This window comes from Lontra canadensis, unplaced genomic scaffold (genome assembly GCF_010015895.1).
Source record: "Lontra canadensis isolate GAN:19392208 unplaced genomic scaffold, GSC_riverotter_1.0 scaffold7, whole genome shotgun sequence".
NCBI classification, from domain to species: domain Eukaryota; kingdom Metazoa; phylum Chordata; class Mammalia; order Carnivora; family Mustelidae; genus Lontra; species Lontra canadensis.
In genome coordinates, this window is record NW_022631001.1 from 33,861,682 (window position 1) to 33,882,618 (window position 20,937).

Sequence of the window (20,937 nt, forward strand, 5' to 3'; positions counted from 1 at the left end):
GAAAGTTACTGTAGTTGACAGTCTTGACTTTGAGAAACTAAGTTAATTTTGCTGATTAAAATATCCCTTAGATATCAGCTAAGAGTCCTGCTTCAGACTTTTTAGTTCGTCTAAGGAAAAGAGATGTTCTGAGTTTCTGAGCAGAAAGTTTGTTAACTGCATTCATGTCTCTCTGAATCTGAAATTTTGTAGGCAGTGCTCTGACTTACTGAGCCAGGCCCAGTACCATGTGGCCCGGGCACGTAAACAAGACGAAGAGGAAAGGGAGTTACGGGCCAAACAAGAGCAAGAAAAGGAACTGTTAAGGCAGAAACTTCTTAAAGAACAGGTATTTATTGTGTTTGCAGTTATACTAGAACTTAAGAATTGTGTGCATACATAAATCTTGTATGTTAAAAAAGAAGTTCTTCTGATGGTCATCAGGATTTTTTTTTTCAACATAATATTTTGATGCAGTGTTTTCCTACTTTTTTTCCCTCATAGGAAGAGAAACGTCTCAGAGAAAAGGAAGAGCAAAAGAAACTTTTGGAACAGCGGGCCCAGTATGTAGAGAAGACCAAAAATATTCTTATGTTTACTGGAGAGACCGAAGCAACAAAAGAAAAGAAAAGAGGTGGCGGTGGTGGAAGGGTAAGATGGCACTCCTGCTAAAACGGATGGCTGCAGGTCTGGCACTTGACTCCCAGAAGTGAATATTGTTGTCTGTATTTACTCAGTGTTCAGTTCTTAAGTTTGACTTCCTTCTTTGCTAAGAGATAGTCTTCCAACACAGTGCTTTCAGTGGTAGCCAGTACTTAGAAATGCATTCCAGTGTTAGTCCAGCACACTGTACCTTGTAGTGGCCTAAGTAGTTGATGATTTTTGACATCTGAGCAATTCATCCTAACTAGAAGTCTTTAACATTGGGCCTCATCAAGCACCCCTTCCTTGCAACTTGATTTAAAAAAAAAAAAAAAGATCCTTTGTTTGTCAAATGACTGATAGGATCTGGCCGAATTCCACCAGCCAGGAGAGAACTGATTACAGTCTTGTTTGGATTTCAGCGTTCTAAAAAGGGAGGAGAGTTTGATGAATTTGTCAATGATGATACCGACGATGACCTGCCTATATCCAAAAAGAAGAAGAGAAGAAAGGGCAGTGGTAGTGAACAAGAAGGCGAAGAAGAGGAGGGTGGTGAGAGAAAGAAGAAAAAGAGGAGAAGGTATTAATCAGGGTGTTGCGAATAGCCTCATAAAGGGGACAGAGAACCTCTCACCTGAATCTTCCTTGTGTTAGAATTTGTGGAACCTGGTGATCACTTGATCCACCCAGACCTTAAAGCCTTTTGTTCCCCACTTCCTGTTATAATCATAATAATCCTAAGATAGACCCCATCGCCAAAGCCCCTGAGTACTTGGAGTTGCCACACATCTCCACAGCTTTCCTGTGAGAGCTGAAAGTTAGTCATCACTGCCTCTCTTATGTCTTCAAAATTGTAATATTTATGGGAAAATGTATGCTATGTAGAATGAGAACTGGGTGTATCCACCCTACCTGTCCACATGCAATCTTAGGAAAGTCACTGAGCCTCAGTTTCCTTTGTGTAAAACGGTAACGATGCCCACCTCAAGTTTTGCTAGATATATAAAGTGTGAATTAATGTAAAAGATGGGCCTTTGAATCTTCCCGGTGCCATTTGCTGTTAAGATAAGCGGTACCCTTCCCATCCCTCACCTGGAGGTACCCCTGAGCTGTCCTGTTCCTCTCTCATGGTGGTCCCCTGTCCAGGAACCTCCAGTTGGCTATACATGCTATGTATTCTAAAAATACATTCTTTCCCTGAAGTTAGCGAGACCTGTTCCTCTCAGCCCTTCACTACCTGTATTTGGGGAAGAACCTGATGAATTCATCCAGACACAGACGTGTGGAATGGAAGCTATGATAGGGCCTCATTAGGCCCAGAATGAGTAACTGGGAAGGAAGGAAGGAAGAGGAGAGGAAAGATGTAAGATCTGGAGCCTGGGTCTTTCATCACATTTTCTATCGCTCCACCAAGTACAAGAGTCAAGGTTATCTTAGATTAATAGGAGGACTCGACAGAGACGTAATTATTTGGTAGACATCACATAAATCCATGGTTTTTGCAGACTCCTGAGCTGTGTACAGCAATTGTAAATGATGGCCTCTGCCCTCGAGGAAGGACAGTGTGGTTGAGGGAGCACCCGTAGAGAGTAGTATTCAGAATGAGTATGTGGCGATGACAAAGCAGTCTTAGACTTTCTAGGTGTGAGTGAATCTTGACAGACTTTCTCTCGATGTCCGCTATATAAGACCTACAAAGGGAGAAGAAGGATCCGACGATGATGAAACCGAAAATGGCCCCAAACCAAAAAAGCGCCGTCCCCCAAGAGCAGAGAAGAAAAAGGCTGTAAGTTTCTAACACTGTGGTTTTCATCCCCGTTGTTGGCAGGAAGGGTCACACTGCACCAGAATACATTCTTTCCTTGCAGTTTCTTCAAGCAGAAATGCTTCTTTTTGAAGTGTAATGGCTGCTATTTGTTTTTTTTTTTAACTTTTTAATTTTTTTTATAAACATATAATGTATTATTAGCCCCAGGGGTACAGGTCTGTGAATCGCCAGGTTTACATACTTCACAGCACTCACCATAGCACATACCCTCCCCATTGTCCATAACCCCACCCCCCTCTCCCGACCCCCCGACCCCCAGCAACCCTCAGTTTGTTTTGTGAGATTTTGTGAGATTGTCTCCCTCCCGATCCCATCTTGTTACATTTATTCTTTTCCTACCCCCCAAACCTCCAATGTTGCATCTCCACTTCCTCATATCAGGGAGATCATATGATGGGTGTCTTTCTCCGATTGACTGATTTCACTAAGCATAATACCCTCTAGTTCCATCCAGGTTGTCACAAATGGCAAGATTTCATTGCTGTTTGGTTTTATCATTACACTGCAAACTTAGTTGAACAAGACATCCTAAGGTAATGTAACCTAAGAGTCTTAAATAATCTGTTATGTTTGGTCTTCTTTCTTTAGCCCAAGCCAGAACGTCTGCCTCCTTCAATGAAGGGCAAAATAAAGTCGAAAGCCATAATATCGTCAAGTGATGATTCTTCAGACGAAGATAAACTTAAAATTGCTGATGAAGGGTAGGAATTGTTCCCTTCGTGTATTCTCCTAATGAAAGATAAGAGTGGGCTGTGCCAAAATGTTTTCTCTCCAGCTTCTTAGAATTTTCTGTCAAAGCTGGCAGAAACCTCAGCACACATCTTAATCCAACCCTGTCATTTTTGTCCTGTCACATGTTTGTCCCTCAGAGAAGAAAACCTATTTTGAGATCTTTTTTCTCCGTGGATATTAGCTGAAATTTCCTGGATAACCTCCTTCTATTTTTTTTAATAGTGACATTTTATTTTATTTTACAATATTTTACTCTTACTATTTTTTGCTGTTTTATTTTATTTTTTTATTTGAATTTTAGGCAGTGGAATATTGGTTTCTGGTGTAGAATTCAGCGGTTCATAACTTAGGTACAACACCCAGTGCTCATCAGAAATGCCCTCCTTAATGCCCATCACCCATCTAGCTCATCTCCCACCCACAGCCCTCCATCAACCCTCAGTTTGTTCTGTTATTAAGAGTCTCTTATGGCTTGTTTCCCTCTCCTTTTTTCTTTTCCCCCTTCCCGTATGTTCATCTCTTTTCTTAAATTATACATAAGAGTGAGATCGTATGGTATTTGTCTTTCTCTGACCGACTTACTTCACCTAGCTTAACGTGTTCTAGCTCTGGATGGCATCCTTCTAAATGAAATGTATTGCTTTGCTACACTACCGGGCCAGCTAAAACTGTTAGAGTAGCCTGCTCCTGGCCACGTGGAGATGGGACTTTCTTGACCGTTTCCTTCGTTGTCGGGCAGTGGTGACTCAGCCCTGCCAGCTCCCGGAGGGGCTTTTCCTAGACCGCTTGTCCACTATTCTTTGCTCATGGTGCACCGGAGAAGCAGTCTTTGAGTTTACTTGTCCTAAACTTGTCCCTCAGTTCCCCAACTTGAATTCGTAGACGGGGACTCTGAATGCTGTCCGACACTGTATTTCTTCTGATGGCCATCATTTCATTCATTCATTCCACAGTCACTTGAACATTCACTAAAAATTCCATGAGATAGTGTGCTGAGTGCACACTGTATCTGAGGGATACAGAGGAGAGAGTCATGGACTCTGCCCTCAAGTTTATGCTTTAGAAGCAGTGGAGAATAACAGATAAGCCAAAAACCACATTATCGTGGGGTAAGTGTTCTCACTTACGGTTTCATTTATTGCTCTCCAGGGACAATACCTACTCTGGAGTTTGAGGGGAGGGTTGTAGGAGACAGGCTTTGCGAGAGGAAGGCTGTTTGAGTTGAGTCTTGGTCAGCATGTTGAGGGAGCTGAGATGCTGGCGGAGTGCTGCCCTCCTGGGTAGCGAGCTCTAGGGAACCATCTGTCAAGACTTGCAGTTCCTGTTTTCTCTGAAAACACTGGCTGACCTACACTGTGGTTGCCTTGCCCTTTGCCCACAGTGTTACCCCAGCCAGTGCTGAGAGGCATGCACGAGCAGAGCAATGAGGTGTGTGTTTTTAGAATGAGCATTGTTAAAATGTGTAGGCAGAAGGGTCCGTGTGAGAGGCTGAGCTACTGCTAAACTATACCGGAGGTCAAGACCAAGTTGATTTGAGCCCTTTGTATCAGTTAAACTGGGTCCTGACCATCACAGAGTGTTTGCTTATTTGGCCAGGTAGAATGATAGGAGTTGAATTGTGAGAGGCCCACTGGCCTTTAGCATATTTACAGAATGAATATACAGCGTCCTCCTCTCAGTCACTCTTCATGTCCACTCAGGGTGACCCAAGTTACGTATTGTACATCTAGGTTTCTTCTTTCAGATTTAAGCACAGAGAACCTTTCTTCAATCACGGGGAGATGGTTTCATTTCCAAACAGAGGAATATATTTCATCGTATTCTCCCTTCTTAGACTGAACCCTGTGGGATTTAATATTCTTTTCCTGGAATATTTGTCATGGAAACCAAAACTAGGAAGTATGCCACAAGAGAAGTATGTCCTCCTGTGCAAAGCTCTAGCCTGTGAGCACCTGTCACAGCAGTTAAGGGAATGCTCTGTGCTCCAGAGCCTCCAGGAAGCCAAGATTTCCTGGGTGCCACCACCATTCCAAGCATAGGTACAAGTTCCTTCCTTTTAACCCATCAGCTGATAAGTAGGGGGGACCTCCGAGCGGAAGTAAGCAAGCTACAGAAGCCTTTTTAGCCCCAGCTTCTTCTCTGAAGTAAGTCTTGTGCTGGTGGAAGGCCCTAGTGCAGCCGCGGATCATGGATAGGAATGGTGCCTTTGCTCTTCAGGTGTCTGACAGGATGGCGGCGAGTCCCACTTATCCAGCTTTGGGAGAGGGTTAATTGCTCAGAGTCGACAGCCAAGCAAGATCCTGGGTTTCACTTCAGCTGCTCTGAACTTGTTTATGAAAATTAATTATCCCTTTTCATAATTTTATGTATGAAATTGAGAGGTGCTTCATTCTGATGAAGGGTGCCTGGTATAAGCCAATGAGAGTCCTCGTTTACTGTTTAAATGCTGTGTTATAATCAAAGTACCCTATTCTTTTTTCCTTTTAATCCTTTTTTTAAACTGTGAAATAGATCAAATTTACAAAACAGGACACAAAAAAATGAACATCTGGGTAGACACCATGCAGGTCATAAATAGAACATTTACTGCCCTGACATTTTCAAAGCATTCTCTGCTCTTTGAGTCTCCCATGGGCCAGTCTAACCAGTGCTTGTCTTTACCAGACATCACCGCACCAGCAACAGCAATAGTGACTCGGACGAGGGAGAGCCTCGGAAGAAGCGCGCCTCTTCGGAGAGCGATTCCGATGGGAACCAGAGCAAGTCTGGCAGCGAGGCCGGCAGTCCCCGGAGGCCCCGCAGACGGCAGTCGGATGAGGATTCAGACAGTGACCAGCCAGCCAGAAAGAGAAGGCCCTCGGGTTCGGAGCAGTCGGACAACGAGTCTGTGCAGTCCGGGAGAAGCCGCTCCGGAGGCTCAGACGTGGACTCTCGCCCTGCTTCTCCAAGCGCCGAGTCCGAGCGTGAGTCCGAGAGAGGCTCTGATAATGAGGGCTCCGGCCAGGGCTCTGGAAATGAATCCGAACCGGAGGGATCCAACAACGAGGCCTCAGATCAGGGCTCAGAACATGCGTCAGATGATAGCGACTAGGTTTTATTTCACAAATAAGCTTCATCTCGGAAGGAAACTTTTTTAATATATGAAAGCTGTGATAAAAACGTTTCAGATGTTTAGTCAAACAATTGTGAAATTTTTCCTAAGGCAGTTTTTTTTTCTACCCATTTGTATATTACTAAGCCCCAAGAGATACTTCCTGTGCTGGAGTCCAATATTTGAGTCTCTTGAGCAAATGAAGAACGTGACTATTCTTCATTATGGTACACTTCCACCTGTCATATGTGAAAACTGCAGTAAAAATAAACCCAGATGCTAAACCATTCCTACAGAGGTTTGACTGAAACTACCAGACGTCTCATCATCTTGTATGTTAAGCAGCATACTGTTTTGGTTTTTATTGCAATCTTTTACCGAGTGGTGCAAGAAACTTGGTATTAATGTCTTTGTTCCATTTTAAGTTGAGATTGAGAATATTTTTATTTTCTGGGCAAGGAGATATCTACTGTATAATTGCACCAAAGTACAAGCGAAAGGAAGGTTTTCTTTAGTAGTGTAATGCTGCAGCCATGTAGATAAAATCACAAATATATGATTTGTTAGGTCGAATAAGATGTGGAAAAATGCTTTTCTGTTAGTAGAATGCAAAGACCTACATAAGCCACACAATAAAATTTTTTCGCCAACTTTTATGGGTAACATCGTGTCATTTGTATTTGCTCAGTACATTTGTATATGAAAATTTGGCATAAACTATGCAAATATTTGGAAGAACCTGAACTAAGCTGAAGGTTTACTGGAAAATTCTATCATTTTTTTTAAGATTTTTTTTTTTTTTTAAGATTTTTGTTTATTTGAAAGAGCACAAGAGGGGTGAGGGGCAGAGGGAGAAGCAAACTCCCCACTGAGCAGGGATCCGGATGCAGGACTAGATCCCAGGACTCTGGGATCATGGCCTGAGCTGAAGGCAGACGCTTAACTGACTGAGCCACTCAGTTGCCCCTAAAGATTTTTCTTTTTTTTTCTTAAGGTTTTATTTATTTGTGAGAGAGAGCACAAGCAGGGGGAGCGGCAGGTAGAGGGAGAAGCAGGCTCCCTGCCAAACAAGGAGCCAGTGGGACTTGATCCCAGGACCCCGGGATCACAACCTGAGCCAAAAGCCAACACCTAACAGATTGAGCCACCCAGGCGTCCCCTAAAGATTTTATTTTTAAGTAACCTCTAAACCCAACATGGGGCTCAGACTTATAACCCGGAGATCAAGAGTCTCATGCTCCACTGACCAAGCCAGCCAGGCGCCCTAAAACTTCTATAATTCTTTATAGATTTGTGGCTTTTTTTTTTTTAAGATACATACTAGTACTAATTTCATACTACTAGTTTATTTTCAATAATTCAGTGACTAATAATTTATGAATAACATTTTTATATTGCACCATAGTTTGTAAAAAGCTGTAATTAGGGGCACCTGGGCGACTCAGTTAAGTTTCTGACTCTTAATTTCAGCTCAGGTCATGATCTCGGGGTCGTGAGATCAAGTACCACGTCAGGCTCCACACTGGGCATGGAGCCTGCTTAAGATTCTCTCTTTCCTCCTCCCCTCTCACTTTCTCCCTCTCCCTCAAAATAAGTAAAACTTCTTGGGGCGCCTGGGTGGCTCAATCAGTTAAGTGCCTTTGGCTCAGGTTATGATCTCAGGGTCCTGGAATGGAGTCCCACATTGGGCCCCCTGCTCCGTGGGGAGTCTGCTTCTCCCTCTCCCTCTGCCTCGCTACCCCCCGCTTGTTCTCTCTTTCAAATAAAATCTTTTTAAAAAATAAAAAAATAAAAACCTTTAAAAAGGAAGCTGTAATTTAGTCAATAAGTATATTGGTCATTGAGAATGCAGAGATAAAATGACTTTCCTGCCAAAAATATAGTGAAGAAGTAAGTTCATTGTCCCTATGGTGTGAAGGTCATGTTTGCGCAGGTTGTGGGTGCAGAAGGGAGGAAGTCAAATCAAGATTTCCTGGAGTTCGGGAGACCTTCACTAACTCAAGGGACCAGGCAAGTGAAGAGTCAAGAGAGGGCGTTTGAGGCCATGGGAGGCGGAACTAGAATGTAAGAGGCGGTATGACTGTCTGCCTTTGAAAGGTGAAGGGCCTGCGATTCACAAGTTCATGCAGCTGGTGAAGGGGAGATTTGAACCTGAATCCAGGCCTCTCTGCTCTTTCCAATGTCACGTATAACAAGGTACACTGCTTAATCCCCAAGTGACAAAAATCTAAGTTTATTTATTTATTTTAAAGATTTTATTTACTTTTTGACAGAGATATCATAAGTAGGCAAAGAGAAAAGGGAAACAGGTTCCCCGCTGAGCAGAGAGCCCAATGCAGGGCTCGATCCTAGGACCCTGAGATCATAACCTGAGCTGAAGGCAGAGGCTTAACCCACTGAGCCACCCAGGCGCCCCAAAAATCTAAATTTAAAAACATTTCCCAACCAATGACTCAACATCAAGCAGTAATGAAAGCATGTTGGTAGAAAGTCCTTCAGAGAGCTATTTGTGGAGGAGGGATTTAACGTAATGCTGTTTCCCTATTTCACGTTTTTGGTTCGAAAGGTGCTTTTTAGTACATGTCTCTCTTTCTCAAGTGAATAAATAAAGTCTTTAAGAAAATAATAAGGCCGGGGCGCCTGGGTGGCTCAGTGGGTTAAGCCTCTGCCTTCGGCTCAGGTCATGATCCCAGGGTTCTGGGATCGAGCCCCGCATCGGGCTCTCCGCTCAGCGGGGAGCCTGCTTCCTCCTCTCTCTCTGCCTGCCTCTCTGCCTCCTTGTGATCTCTGTCTGTCAAATAAATAAAATCTTAAAAAAAAAAAAAAAAAAAAAGAAAGAAAATAATAAGGCCACCTTGGTGGTTCAGTCGGTTAAGCGCCTGCCTTCGGCTCAGGTCATGATCCCAGAGTCCTGGAATTGAGTCCTGCTTTGGGCTCCCTCCGCCTGTCACTCCCCCTGCTTGTGCTCCCTCCCTCTCTGTCAAATAAGTAAATAAACTCTTTTTTTTTTTTTTTAAAAAAAGGAAAAAATAATAATACTATATCTTAAAAGTTACCATCAAGAAAAAAAATGTTAACTATATCCGATGACTCTTGAAACTCATCATTGAATCCTGCCCTAGTTCTTGGTTTTCTCTCTAGCCTTTCTTATTATCCAAGCCACCTATTTTATGTTTCATAGCTCCCGGTAGCTGGGATGTGCCAAGACCTGTCCGTGTCCTAAAGGGGATGATCCCAGAGGACACCTAGATTCAGGCTGATTGGAAGCCAGAGCCTCAGGTGGCAGCAATGATGACTAGCTAGTTGGTCTCTTTCACAGGAGGACTGAGTTCTGGGTCCATTGCCTGTTGTTGTGCCCTGCGGCTGGTAGCTACTTATGATATCAGACAGCTGTAGCCAAGCAGAGAGAACAAAGATTGCTTCCACCGGCCTCCATTCCAGAGACCGCAATCAGTGGCCAGACCCAAGCTCCGGAACAAGCAAGCAGCCGTCTTTCTCAGACGGGTTTGTGTTGCAGTGTGCTCTCTGCAGTGGCCAGAACAGCTCTGAAGCTTACAGACCCCCGAGCCCCAGGAACGTAGGTGCCCCTGGCACCCAGAGCCAGATCAAGGGGTAGCCCCTGGGCTACCGGCGTAAAAAGTGGGGCACCGTAAAAACCATGCACCAGATGCAGGTTGAAGCTCGTCTCCAGGACGCAGAGCAGAGGGGGGACGTGAAGACAGTGCCCCAAAGATACCCAGGAGACAGCAGAGAGCGCCCACTGGTTTCCTTCTGTCCTGAGGGAACCCCAGCAGGCCCCTGCCCCCAGGTCCCACACTTTAAAACTAGCAAATGAGCTGTTCTCACGGAAGGACGGAGTACTTTCCAAAGGCTCTTCTGCACTGGGCTGTGGGGTGAGTCCACGTGTGAGTTCTCTAAGAGCTGTTTCTCAGTTTGTGGCAACCCCCCACAGGTCTTTTGGGCTTGAACCTTGTTGGTTTTCAAAACTAGCTGTTTCGGGGGGCTCGTCTTTCAGGAGCAGGTCTTAAAGTTGGGGAGCCCAATATGGGGTACTAACTCAGGGAGAAACTCTGGGTTTTTGAGTTCCCTCCCAATTGTCCGTTGCTGTTGAGGGATGGCGGGTGAGGGGGTTGAGGGGTTGAGAGGGTTGGGGTGGGGAGGTGAGGGGGTCGGGGGCTGGGGGGTAATGGTGAGGTTTCTCACCCTTTCCTACCCACTTTGATGTGATTTTTTTCCCCCATGTGCTAGATGTGAAGGGGTCCCTCTGCTAGTTTTGGGGTTTTTTTTTTCAGAGCACATTGTTCCATGGGTAACTGTAGGTTTAGTGTATCCAAAGTGGGGGGTGAGTTCAGAATTCTCCCACGTCGCCATCTTGAGCGCACACCTCAGCCTTCCACTTCTTAGTGGGAGTGGCTGTCAGCAGGAGAGGCGGCCAGGGATAGCTGGTTAGGAGCAGAAATCCTGGAATCCAGGTGTCCTCGAATGGAATCTCCCTTTGTGACGCTGACAAGCCCTGTGACCTTGAGGAAGTTACTTCCCCAGTTGAGTCACTCTCCGTTTTATAAAAAATCCATCTCTGCCCCATAAGTTCTTTTTCTTTTTTCTTTCTTTTTTTTTTTTTTTAAGATTTATTTATTTGAGAGCAAGCAAGCATGCATGGTGGGGAGGAGAGCGGGGAGAGAATTTCAAGCAGCCTTCCTGCTCAATGCTCACGGCAGGGCCTCCAACACAGGGCTCGAGGTCACGACCCTGAGACTCAAACCCGAGGCAAAATCAAGAGTCAGACACTTGACAGACGGTGCCACCCAGGCACCCCTCTCCTACACGGTAAGTTTTTTGAGAACTTCAAATGGCTCTGTATAATTAGAGAATGTGATTGGCATTGGCCTTCAAGTTAATTCAGAACTAGACGAAATACCACAACTACTGGAGCTATTAAACCTTAAAACAAATTTTACTTAAGTTTAGGCAAGAAAACCCTCTTTGTTATTCTGACTGAATCGCAATCACTTCCTTTGCTAAAATTGCTATTTTGGGGGGCGCCTAGGTGGCTTAGTCATTGGGCGTCTGCCTTCAGCCCAGGTTGTGATCTCGGTCTTGGGATTGGGCTCCCTGCTCGGTGGGAAGCCTGCTTCTCCCTCTCCCACTCCCCCAGCTTGTGTTCCCTCTCTCACTGTGTCTCTCTCTGTCAAATAAATAAAATCTTTTTTAAAAAATTGCTATTTTTATGGCGTGGGTTTTCTGAAGCGGGCAGCTCTGCCATTATAGCGAAAGGCTATACATAGCTCCTGCGATTGCTATGAGGGTTATGAAGGCGGGTTCAGCAGTGAGCCTGTGAGGAACTCCCAGGAAAGTCCTCCCTGTGTCTGAATGAGATCTGAAGGTCTCGACCTGTTTGCCAAGCTCGCTGATCTTGTTGAGACTAAGTGGGGACTAGGTCACCTACGCTTTCATAGATCATCTATAAAAACAAATTCTTGGCTTCTGCCTAGTTCTTCTGGAAACAATTATTTTCTTAACGATTTTGTTTAATAGAGAAAGAGCATGAGTAGGGGGAGGGGCAGAGGGAGAGAGGGGCTGAACACAGAGCCTGATCCAGGGCTAGATTCCAGGACCCCAAGATCATGACATGAGCTGAAATCAGGAGTTGGGCACTTAACCGACTGAGCCACCCAGGCGCCCCGGAGAAAAATATTTTTAATCTCCAGGAAATGTGACTTTCCTGGAGCTTTCTAAGTATTCCGTGTTTTGATTCTACTAACAAACAATTTCTTCCCTGGGAAAGTAAGTACCCAATAGAGTCAAGATAGACCTCTTAAAGGAGATTAGTATCCACTTCTAAAACCAGAATTTGGAGCACAGCCCGGTGCATTTCTTCCCCCCCTAAAGGTAGTTTCTGATGCCTTGGTCTTTGGGGAGTGTTTGCACTGTACAGGTCTGTCACAAGCTCAGCGCACGCATTGGGACCACAGGGAAGGGTATATGCTGCAGATCCCTCAAGTTCATCCAGACCTCAGTGCCTCCGCTGATGTGGGAAGAGCAAACCTACAGACTGTCGTGGGGCCTCACTTGGCATCGGGCCTTGGCTTCCAGCCCTACTCTGACACTCACACTGATGGGACGAAGCACTTCACTCTTCAGCATCAGCAGCCCTATCTATACACTAAGCTTGTTTGAGGGTGCCTAGGTGGCTCAGTCAGTTAACCGTCTGCCTTCCGCTCAGGTCATGGTCCCGGGGCCCTGGGATTGAGTCCTGCATTGGGCTCCTTGCTAGGCAGGGACCCTGCTTCTCCCCCTCCCTCTGCCTGCCTGCTTACGCTATCTCTCTCTCACTCTGAAATAAATAAAATCTAAAAATAATAATAGTAATAATGTTTGAGTTCCTTTTAAGTTAAACATTCTAGGGTCATGGCAGAGAATTTTGAACAGACTGTCTAGTCTACTGCAATGTCTGGGTAACAAGGTCTCTCTGTTCCAAGGAACTGGAAACCATGTCTGCTATTTCAAGTCTAGTTTTTCCATAGATACAGATTATATTTTTTTGCATATGAAATTATATATTTGCTCTTGATTTTTGCTTTTCTTTATTCTGTTTACTACAGTCAAAATGTTTTTGTAACATTTGTTCTTCTGAACATACTGAGTTTTAGAAAATATCTCAAATTTTTATGCATTTTCCTTGACCTGGCTGATGTATTCTAGATTGCTACCATGGTCGCCCTCCGGGGGCCCATCGTACGTGTTCGTGCTGTCCACAGCTAAGGTGTGAAGAGAACGCTTACTGGGTGCAAGCCACTGGGGCTGGATTTTGAAATGTCTTATCCAGAAGTCACTGAATTAGCGAATTCACCTTCTGGTCAATTCTGTCTCCAAAATCTCTAATCCAGTGTGTGTCCCCCCAGTGTGTTGTCCCCGAAACACTAGTCCCAAAGGAGATTCCTTAAAAAAAATTCTATAGCCATGTAAGTGAGGAAAACGCTGAATTCTATAGTCCTTTGCAGTTAGGATGCTTTCAGTGATAAACCACAGAAAATGCTATTTCAAACTGTTCTAAAAATTAAGATTATTGTGTCCTGAGCTGGACATGTGGGGTGGGGGTGGGAGGAGGAAGGGACAGTTCATTCAGAAGACCATATTGTCAAAAACTCTGCTTCATTCATTCATGTATGATGCATATAGAAGAAGGTGTGATGTAGGAAATATGAACACAATACCTCTAGCCCTCGCAGAGTCTGCCTGTATACCCTTTCTCACTTGTGCCCCACTCCATCCCACATATGATACCTCTAAATGGTATTAAACCCCTCTTTTGATGATCCGGGGTCATGATTCAAACATTGGTTATTGTCGTGTGCTCCTGTAGAAAGGGAGGTACCTCAGGCTGTGAACAGCCTTTGCCCCAAACCACCTCAGACTCCATGGATTGAAATAATCTCTTCATAGGTCCACATGAGTGAGTGAACTCGAGAGCAGGGATTCTGTCTTTTTCATTTCCCAAGGGCCAAACCTAAGACTTGGCAAGAAGTAGGTACTCATTTATATTTTGTTCTTAAAATCTAAAACTGAGGGGCGCCTGGGTGGCTCCGTGGGTTAAAGCCTCTGCCTCCGGCTCGGGTCATGATCTCAGGATCCTGGGATCAAGCCCCGCATCAGGTTCTCTGCTCAGCAGGGAGCCTGCTTCCTCCCTCTCTCTCTGCCTGCCTCTCTGCCTACTAGTGATCTCTGTCTGTCAAATAAATGAATAAAATCTTTAAAAAAAAAAAAAAAAAAAGGACAGGGCTTGGCTCTGAGGTCTCTGGTACAAGAGTTCCAGCAAATTCACTTTGTAGGAGTCCTGCTTGCCCTTGACCTGTGACTGGCAGCCATTTTCTCCGCATCTAGGTGCCCCTCACCCACGTGGTGGCCGCCGCCCAGGGCGATGCCTGGTTATCTCTGTGTCTGTCAGTTGTGAAGGTGGTTGTTTCTTAGAAACCGTTCTTGCTCAACAGATTTTGTTCTGATTTTTACAATAGTGAAGGCACCAAATGTTCGTCAAACCGATGAAAGATCACTGCTCTTGAGCAGATCTTAATAAATGAACCTGTGTGTCAGTCTCTAGTGCAGGACTGGCTGGGTTTATCTCAGAAGGGTGGAGTGTCTCTGATAGCATCTTCTGCCTGAGAGGGATCAATGCCAAAACCTTTGTTCTCTCCTGGGCTGTTTTGTTCTCGGGAACAATGCTGCTTTGATTTCTCCAATGGGAGCCAGTGCTCCAAGTTCCTTTGCTGGAGAGAAGGGGACACTTCATTTCCTGCCTTCAACGGCTGCTGGATTGTCCTGGCCCGCTTGTGTGTGTAGACATGCTCCTCCCTACCTCTCCTCCTGCTGCTTCCAGCTTGAAGGGGCAGCAGAAGCAATGGGAAGGTGCACTCTTGGACCAAGGAGGGGTGAAAAGGGAGCATCGCCATATTCCTTGACGTTGAGCAAACAAGTGAGAGATGAGTGCTGGGGTTGGTGTGAAGAATGGTAAAGCCTTGCTTTAGCGCCAGTGGCCCTCTTGTGGTCTACCCTGAACACTCTGGCCTTGGAATTGTGTACACCGTTCTTTTGCACAGTTCACAGAAATCACAGAGCTCAGCTTTCACCTGTCCCATCCTCCTCCAGGAAGACTCAGGCACTCTTCATGTTGGAATCTCACGTTGTGAATGGCTGATCTTGTCAAAACCTCGATTCCAGGTAGAATGGAGGCTCTCAGTTGTCCTGTGAGCTGGCATGGACTCCCACTGACTCCCAGTCACCTCTGCTGTGGCCACTGGCCCTGCCATTTGCACCTTGTCATGGGGACAGAAAATGCTCTACAGTTATTTGGCCCCAGGGAATGGGGTCTGAGAATGGGGAAAGGGTTTGGACTTTGGAAAGAGCTGGAACTCCATCCATAGTAAAAGGAGGGGAGAGCTGTTGGTGAGTTGGTCTTTTGGAAGGTGGAAGGCATGGGACGGAGGGGGTGCAGATCGAATTGCTTGTCAGTGAAGTAGAAGCTGAGTCCAGGCCACCACACCCGGGGACGCAGAGTAATCCTTGGTGGCCAGCCAGGGAGCCTGTGTTATGCTGTGTATCAGGGCTCACTAATCACCTGGGGATTCGGATCCAGGAGGTTTGGAGTGAGGCTCCCAGACGACACTAGTCCAACAATCCCATGTGAGTAGCCAGGTCATCCGTCATGACGAGCGTGCCCTTGCTGGGGGAGCACCCACCGTGGTTTCATGGGGGCTGTGGTGTGGAGAGACAGGGAAGGGAGAGGGAAGAGTCCAAGAAGGCTCAGGGAAACAGGAGAAGGGAGGAAGTCATGACTTGGAAGAGCAGGAGAGTGAGCGTACCCAGAGGAGTAATCGGATGGGGTCAACTTCTAAGGTTCTGGGTCCTGGGGAGAAAAGAGGACAGAAGTGCCTGGAAAGTGCTGGTGGGAAGCAAGGCAGCCAGTGGCATGAGAAGGAAGACAGCAAGGGGAAGTGATCAGCTCAAGGAACAGCCTGGTTGGGGCGCCTGGGTGGCTCACTGGGTTAAGCCGCTGCCTTCGGCTCAGGTCATGATGCCAGGGTCCTAGGATCACGCCCCATGTCCTGGCTCTCTGCTCAGCGAGGAGCCTGCTTCTCCCACTGCCTCAGTTGCTCTCCCTGCTTATGCTCTCTCTTTCTGTGAAATAAATAAAATCTTAAAAAAAAAAAGTAAAAAGAGCTAGTGCTCTTTTTAAAGAGCACTATAAATAATAGTAATTATAAATTAATAATTTTACTCATAAGTTTACTCAAATTCATCACAAAATGTTTGACAGAGTCTTGGTCTCCAGCTGTGTCCAAACCCCTTCCTATGTGGTTTTTAAGAGAACGTAGCTTTCTTTCCCTTCCATGGCATATGGTTTGTGATCCAGGCATGAGAATCTGACTATGTTTGGCCGGAAATGTACCCCACGTGATCAGTTACATCACATTAAGACTTTTGGTCTCTGTATTTGTCTAGTAGGTGTGTGTTGTCCTGATATAGCATACTGATTTTTATTTATTTATCTTTAAAGATTTTATTTGTTTACGAGAGAGAGAGATAGCAAGAGCGGGTACTGGTGGCTGAAGGAGGAGGAAAAGCAGGCTCTCTGCTGAGCAGGGAGCTGGATGTGGGGCTAACTCTTTAGATGGTGTGATCAGGCCCCCAGGAATAACAATTAAATCTGTGTTAAATTTCCCTGTACTTTTTCGGTTTGGTTTTGTTTTCTTCACCAAGCCCAAAGGGGGGAATCTCCATCCATGTTAAAAACGAGCATTGGCAGGACCATTTGGGGTTCATGTATCCTCCCCAAACAGTATATCCTTGTGCACAAACTGAGAGGGTCTGTTGTGACTGGAAATAAATCGTTAGCACTAAAATGCCAGGCCTGCCCTCTCTTGGGGATAATCTGGGGATAGAAAACTGCAGGGCTGTCATCTTTTATTTTCCCCATCTTTGGAAATCAGCGCCAGTTTTGACCATGTCTGATGGAAGACATAGGAACTTTAGATTAATCTTCCAATGACCAACTATGTGACTTTAAATCATGGCTTCATTTGAATGGTGGCTTTGAGTCCCTTAGCCCTGATTTCCTGCTGACTAAATTGGGGTAAGAATATCTGCACACCAGGACTGCTCTGAGACTCCAATAATGTATGCCGTGAGCCAGGCACTTGGGCTCCCCAAAGTTAGCCTTTTTCTTACTGGTTGACTTCCTGTTGTGAGTACAGCAAATATTTTTCTTTGTCTTTTGTTTTGGGAAAAGCAGGTTAATGAGACAAATCCATCAATACTTTCCTTTGTGGTTTCTGGATTATTTTTCTTTTCCACGCAGAGGTGGATTTTCCATGAAGTTGAAGAAGCTTATGCTTCAGGGTCCCCCATCTCTTCTGGCCTTGAACCTAATTCTGAATTTGTAATTTTGTATTCTCTTCCCGATAAGGGCCCCTCACATGATTTAAACTTCAAACCCCACAGAATCTGGAATTGCCACCGATATCCTACTTAGAATGATCACCTTGCCCCAAATTGAGAAAACCTTTGATATGATTAACTTTATATCTTTTCACTTATTTTTATTTTCTAAGTTTTCAGTGCTAAAATGGATTATCAGGATGTTCAGTCATTTTCTTCAGAGTTGATTTTTCTCAGATTTAAATAGTTCATTCATTTGTTCATCCAAGTGCCTCCCTCTCCTTCTGCACCCAGCTGAGCAGTGAGGCAGGTTCTGGGGAAGGGACCAGAAGTGGGGACCAGAAGGCATCATGGTGGTGGCCATGGGGCTGCGGCTAGAGTAGGTGTAGCACAATAGTTGCTAAGGGCTGAAACCGAGTGCCGTGAAACTACAGAAATGTACTCTCTCCTAGTTCTGGAGTCCAGGAGTCTGAAATCTCGATGGTGGCTGGACACCTGAAGGCTATAGGGGAGAATGTGTTCCAGGCTCTTCTCCGAGCCTCTGGTGTTGCTGGTGGTCCTTGGCTTCCCTTGGCTTGTGTAGAGACGTCACTCCAATGTCCACCTCTGTCTCCTTCTCCCGGTGTGTCTCTTTTCTTATACGGACCCCAACCTATTGGACTAGGATCCACCCTAACAACCTCATCTTGATTACATCTGATGGGAGACCTGATTTCCCAACAAAGTTACATCCACAGGTACCTGCGGTTAACACTTCAGCATCTCTTTTGGGTGGGACACAACTCAACCCCCAATAGGGGGATCTGGAGGCTGATTGTTCCTCACCTCAGGTCCTGTGGCACAACCTTTGGGGGCACCTGTTCCTTCTGGTGCTCTGATTGCACACTCCCAGGAAGGTGGAGCTCGCTGCCTCTGGGCGAATCTCTTCCTTTCGTTCTTTTCCTTCTATACCACCCCCCCCACCCAGTCAGGCTTAGCAGTGATGAGTGCCAGCTCCTGAAATGAGTGCAGCATTTGAATGACAGCCCCATGACAACACTGTGTCCTAGAGCATCAAAAGAGCCCCCAGAAGGTGCTCATCACTACTTGTTAAATCAACGAGAGAACTTAGACAAGCTCCTTCACTTTTTTGGGACTCAGTTTCGTCATCAGTCAAATGGAGATCGAAAGTACCTGCCTCAGAGAGGTTGGGAAGATTAAATGGGATGATTAATGGACCTAATCCAGCCTGCATATGTTACCTGCTCAAGCAATGTTAGCTAGAATAATCACAATAATGCGCCATAATAAAGCATGGATAATACTCATGAATGATTGATATTATTAATAAATAATACTAGCAATCCTCCAAAGGCAGTTCATCCCACTTAGAATACAAGCCACAGTCCTCACTGTGTCTAGCTAGATCACGTGTCCCCCAGCCTCTCTCTAGCCCTTGCCCCTGCTCTCAGCTGCACTGGCTCCCTCGTTGTTCCTCAGATACCCCATGTGTGTTTCCATCTCTGGGCCCTTGACTTTCCTTCCCCTGTGCCTGGAAGGTTCTTCCTCCAGACAGCTGCATAATTCACTCCCTCACTTTCTGTAGATCTTTGCTAAAGGGTCACTTGCACATGGGGCCTTCCCTGAACGCCCCATTTCAGCAAGCATTCACATTACTCCCTGTGACTGTTTTATTTCTCTACATGTAGCACTTTCTCACAGACCCTTTATTCTCTCTCTCCTATTGGCCAGAATGTGTGCTACATAAAAAGCCTTTGCCTCATTCACTCTCCCATCCTTAGCTCTGCGGTAGTGCCCAGCATGTAGTTGGTCTTCCTAACTGAGGAGCTGAGCCGAATGGACCCATAGAGCCAACCCACAGCCATTGAACACAGTTTCTTGTTACCTGTCTGGCTCCTGGCAGTGACGCTAGGCGGTGGCCAAACCAAGGATTCTTTCATAGATATGGCAGATGAAGCCCAGAGAGGAGAAGCAGTTGGCCTAAACTCATGGGACTAATCACCTGGGAAGCCGGGATTCCCAAGTAACTAGTAATTTGAGTCACAGACCAGACCAGGCTCTGAGTCCCATGCACGCATGAGCAGCCCTCGAGGAGTCACTGCTTTTCAGTCACACTGCGGTGTCATCTGCCGCGGACAGGGGGACCAACCCAAAGCCAATGCTCACTCTCCCCCACCTTCAGATGAGCATGTCCAGGAGGTTTTGGTCCTCTTTCTCTTGGGATGTTCAAGACCAGTAACCCTTGTAGCCTCCCCCAGACAGCGGTGGGGTGTCTTCTGGGAGCCCAGCAAGAGCGCGACAGAGACAGGAAGCCTGATCCTGGTTCTGCCCCATCTTCCTGGACTAAAGCCCAGGGGAGGTGTGTGGGAGGACAGTCTGTGGGCCTTGGCAGCCTGTGTGGCTTCAGGGTCCTCTTCCTGCTCCTCTCTGCTCTGCGCTCAGATGTCTCCTTGGCCAGAGCCCAGGGCTTCCTTGGAGGACACCCCTTGGAAGGCTGTCTCTAAATCCAGTGCGGTGAGGGAGCTTGGAAGTCCCTGTCCTCCTGAGGGGAGAAGGAGATGGGAACTCCCCGGAGCCAGGTGTAGGTGAGGTCGGGTTCCCTGCCTCTGCCTAGTGAACCCTCCCTCAAATGCTCTTGTCAGGAGAGTGACACTTCTTGAAGCCCCAGCTTCTCCAGCCAGTTTCCTCCTCTTGGCTGAGGCAGCCCATCACCTGCCCATGATGGCGGCATGGTCAGCTCCTGTCCATCTCCCCCGCTGGACCGTGGATGCTTGCGGAGTGGGGACAGAGATGGGGTCCGACTCCTGCCATGTCCCGGCCCCCAGCGCAAGGCTGGCAGTGCTGGGGTGCTCACTTCTGAAAGTTTGAATGAGTAAGTGAATGTGGCAAGCTGAGTGCTTTGTCATTGGACTGGAAGCGGATCTGGTACAGAGCAGGACAGTTAGGCGGGCAGGTGTCAGCTGTGGTCCCTTCTTCCTAGAGTCACCTTGGAGTCAATGAGCTAAGTTCCAGACTGGACTCTTACACGAGAATCTATCTGGATCCTGACCCCAAGTTTGTAGTTTGTATCCTTTAAGAGTTTCACACCCCCACTTTTATTTTAAACTGTCCTAAATTGTTTATTAGGTAAGAATTCCACAAACCTTCCTTCCATCAGCAGTAATGGTGTAGCCAGAGCGCACTGTGCTTCTCCAGGCTGCTCAGGGAGGACCGCCGAGTGTGGTGGGACCTGTGATCCTTTCCAAGGCCATGGCTCCCATGGCCTGCAGAAGTCTGTCTTCGCATCTCCCTGTGCTTGTGGACCAGTTTGGTGATCCATGGGTGTCAGGGTTTCCTCTGTTAACTTTATGGAATGGATCAGTGAGGATAACCTCAAAGAATCCATATGTGGAATCTTTGCCAACCTAGTAAGAATTCAGGACTCTGAGAGCTGCACAGTGGCCCCCAGCTCGCTCCTCTGCAAGATTGAAGGCTTAGGTCAGACTTCAGCCGGTTAGCACCACGATGGACAGGCTTGACTTGTAATTGGACCTTCTTCCTCATGCCCCAGTTATAGAAAACTCGGGCCCCATGAAACCTGGATGCATTGTTGCGTTCCATCTCTGTTTGTTGGCACTCATGTCCGGCACTGTGCTAAGCCCTGGGAATGGAGGAATGAAGAAGAGACACTCCCCCACCCTCTGGGAGCTCTTCTTAGCACAGTGGAAAGGCAGGCAGTAAGCAGGTGGTCACA

At 46.3% G+C, this 20,937-nt stretch overlaps 1 protein-coding gene across 1 annotated transcript in view; it reads left to right on the forward strand.

Annotated features, from left to right (window-relative positions):
• The window catches only part of CTR9 (CTR9 homolog, Paf1/RNA polymerase II complex component), a 29,250-nt gene extending 22,315 nt beyond the window's left edge, over window positions 1–6,935 (forward strand). Inside the window, exons 20-25 of the mRNA XM_032853473.1 lie at window positions 193–328; window positions 484–630; window positions 1,044–1,201; window positions 2,311–2,407; window positions 3,038–3,150; window positions 5,846–6,935. Coding sequence (XP_032709364.1) covers window positions 193–328; window positions 484–630; window positions 1,044–1,201; window positions 2,311–2,407; window positions 3,038–3,150; window positions 5,846–6,272 — 1,078 coding nt within the window. The 3' untranslated portion in view covers window positions 6,273–6,935. The remainder of the gene's footprint in view (window positions 1–192; window positions 329–483; window positions 631–1,043; window positions 1,202–2,310; window positions 2,408–3,037; window positions 3,151–5,845) is intronic.
• The last annotated feature ends 14,002 nt before the right edge of the window (window positions 6,936–20,937 follow it).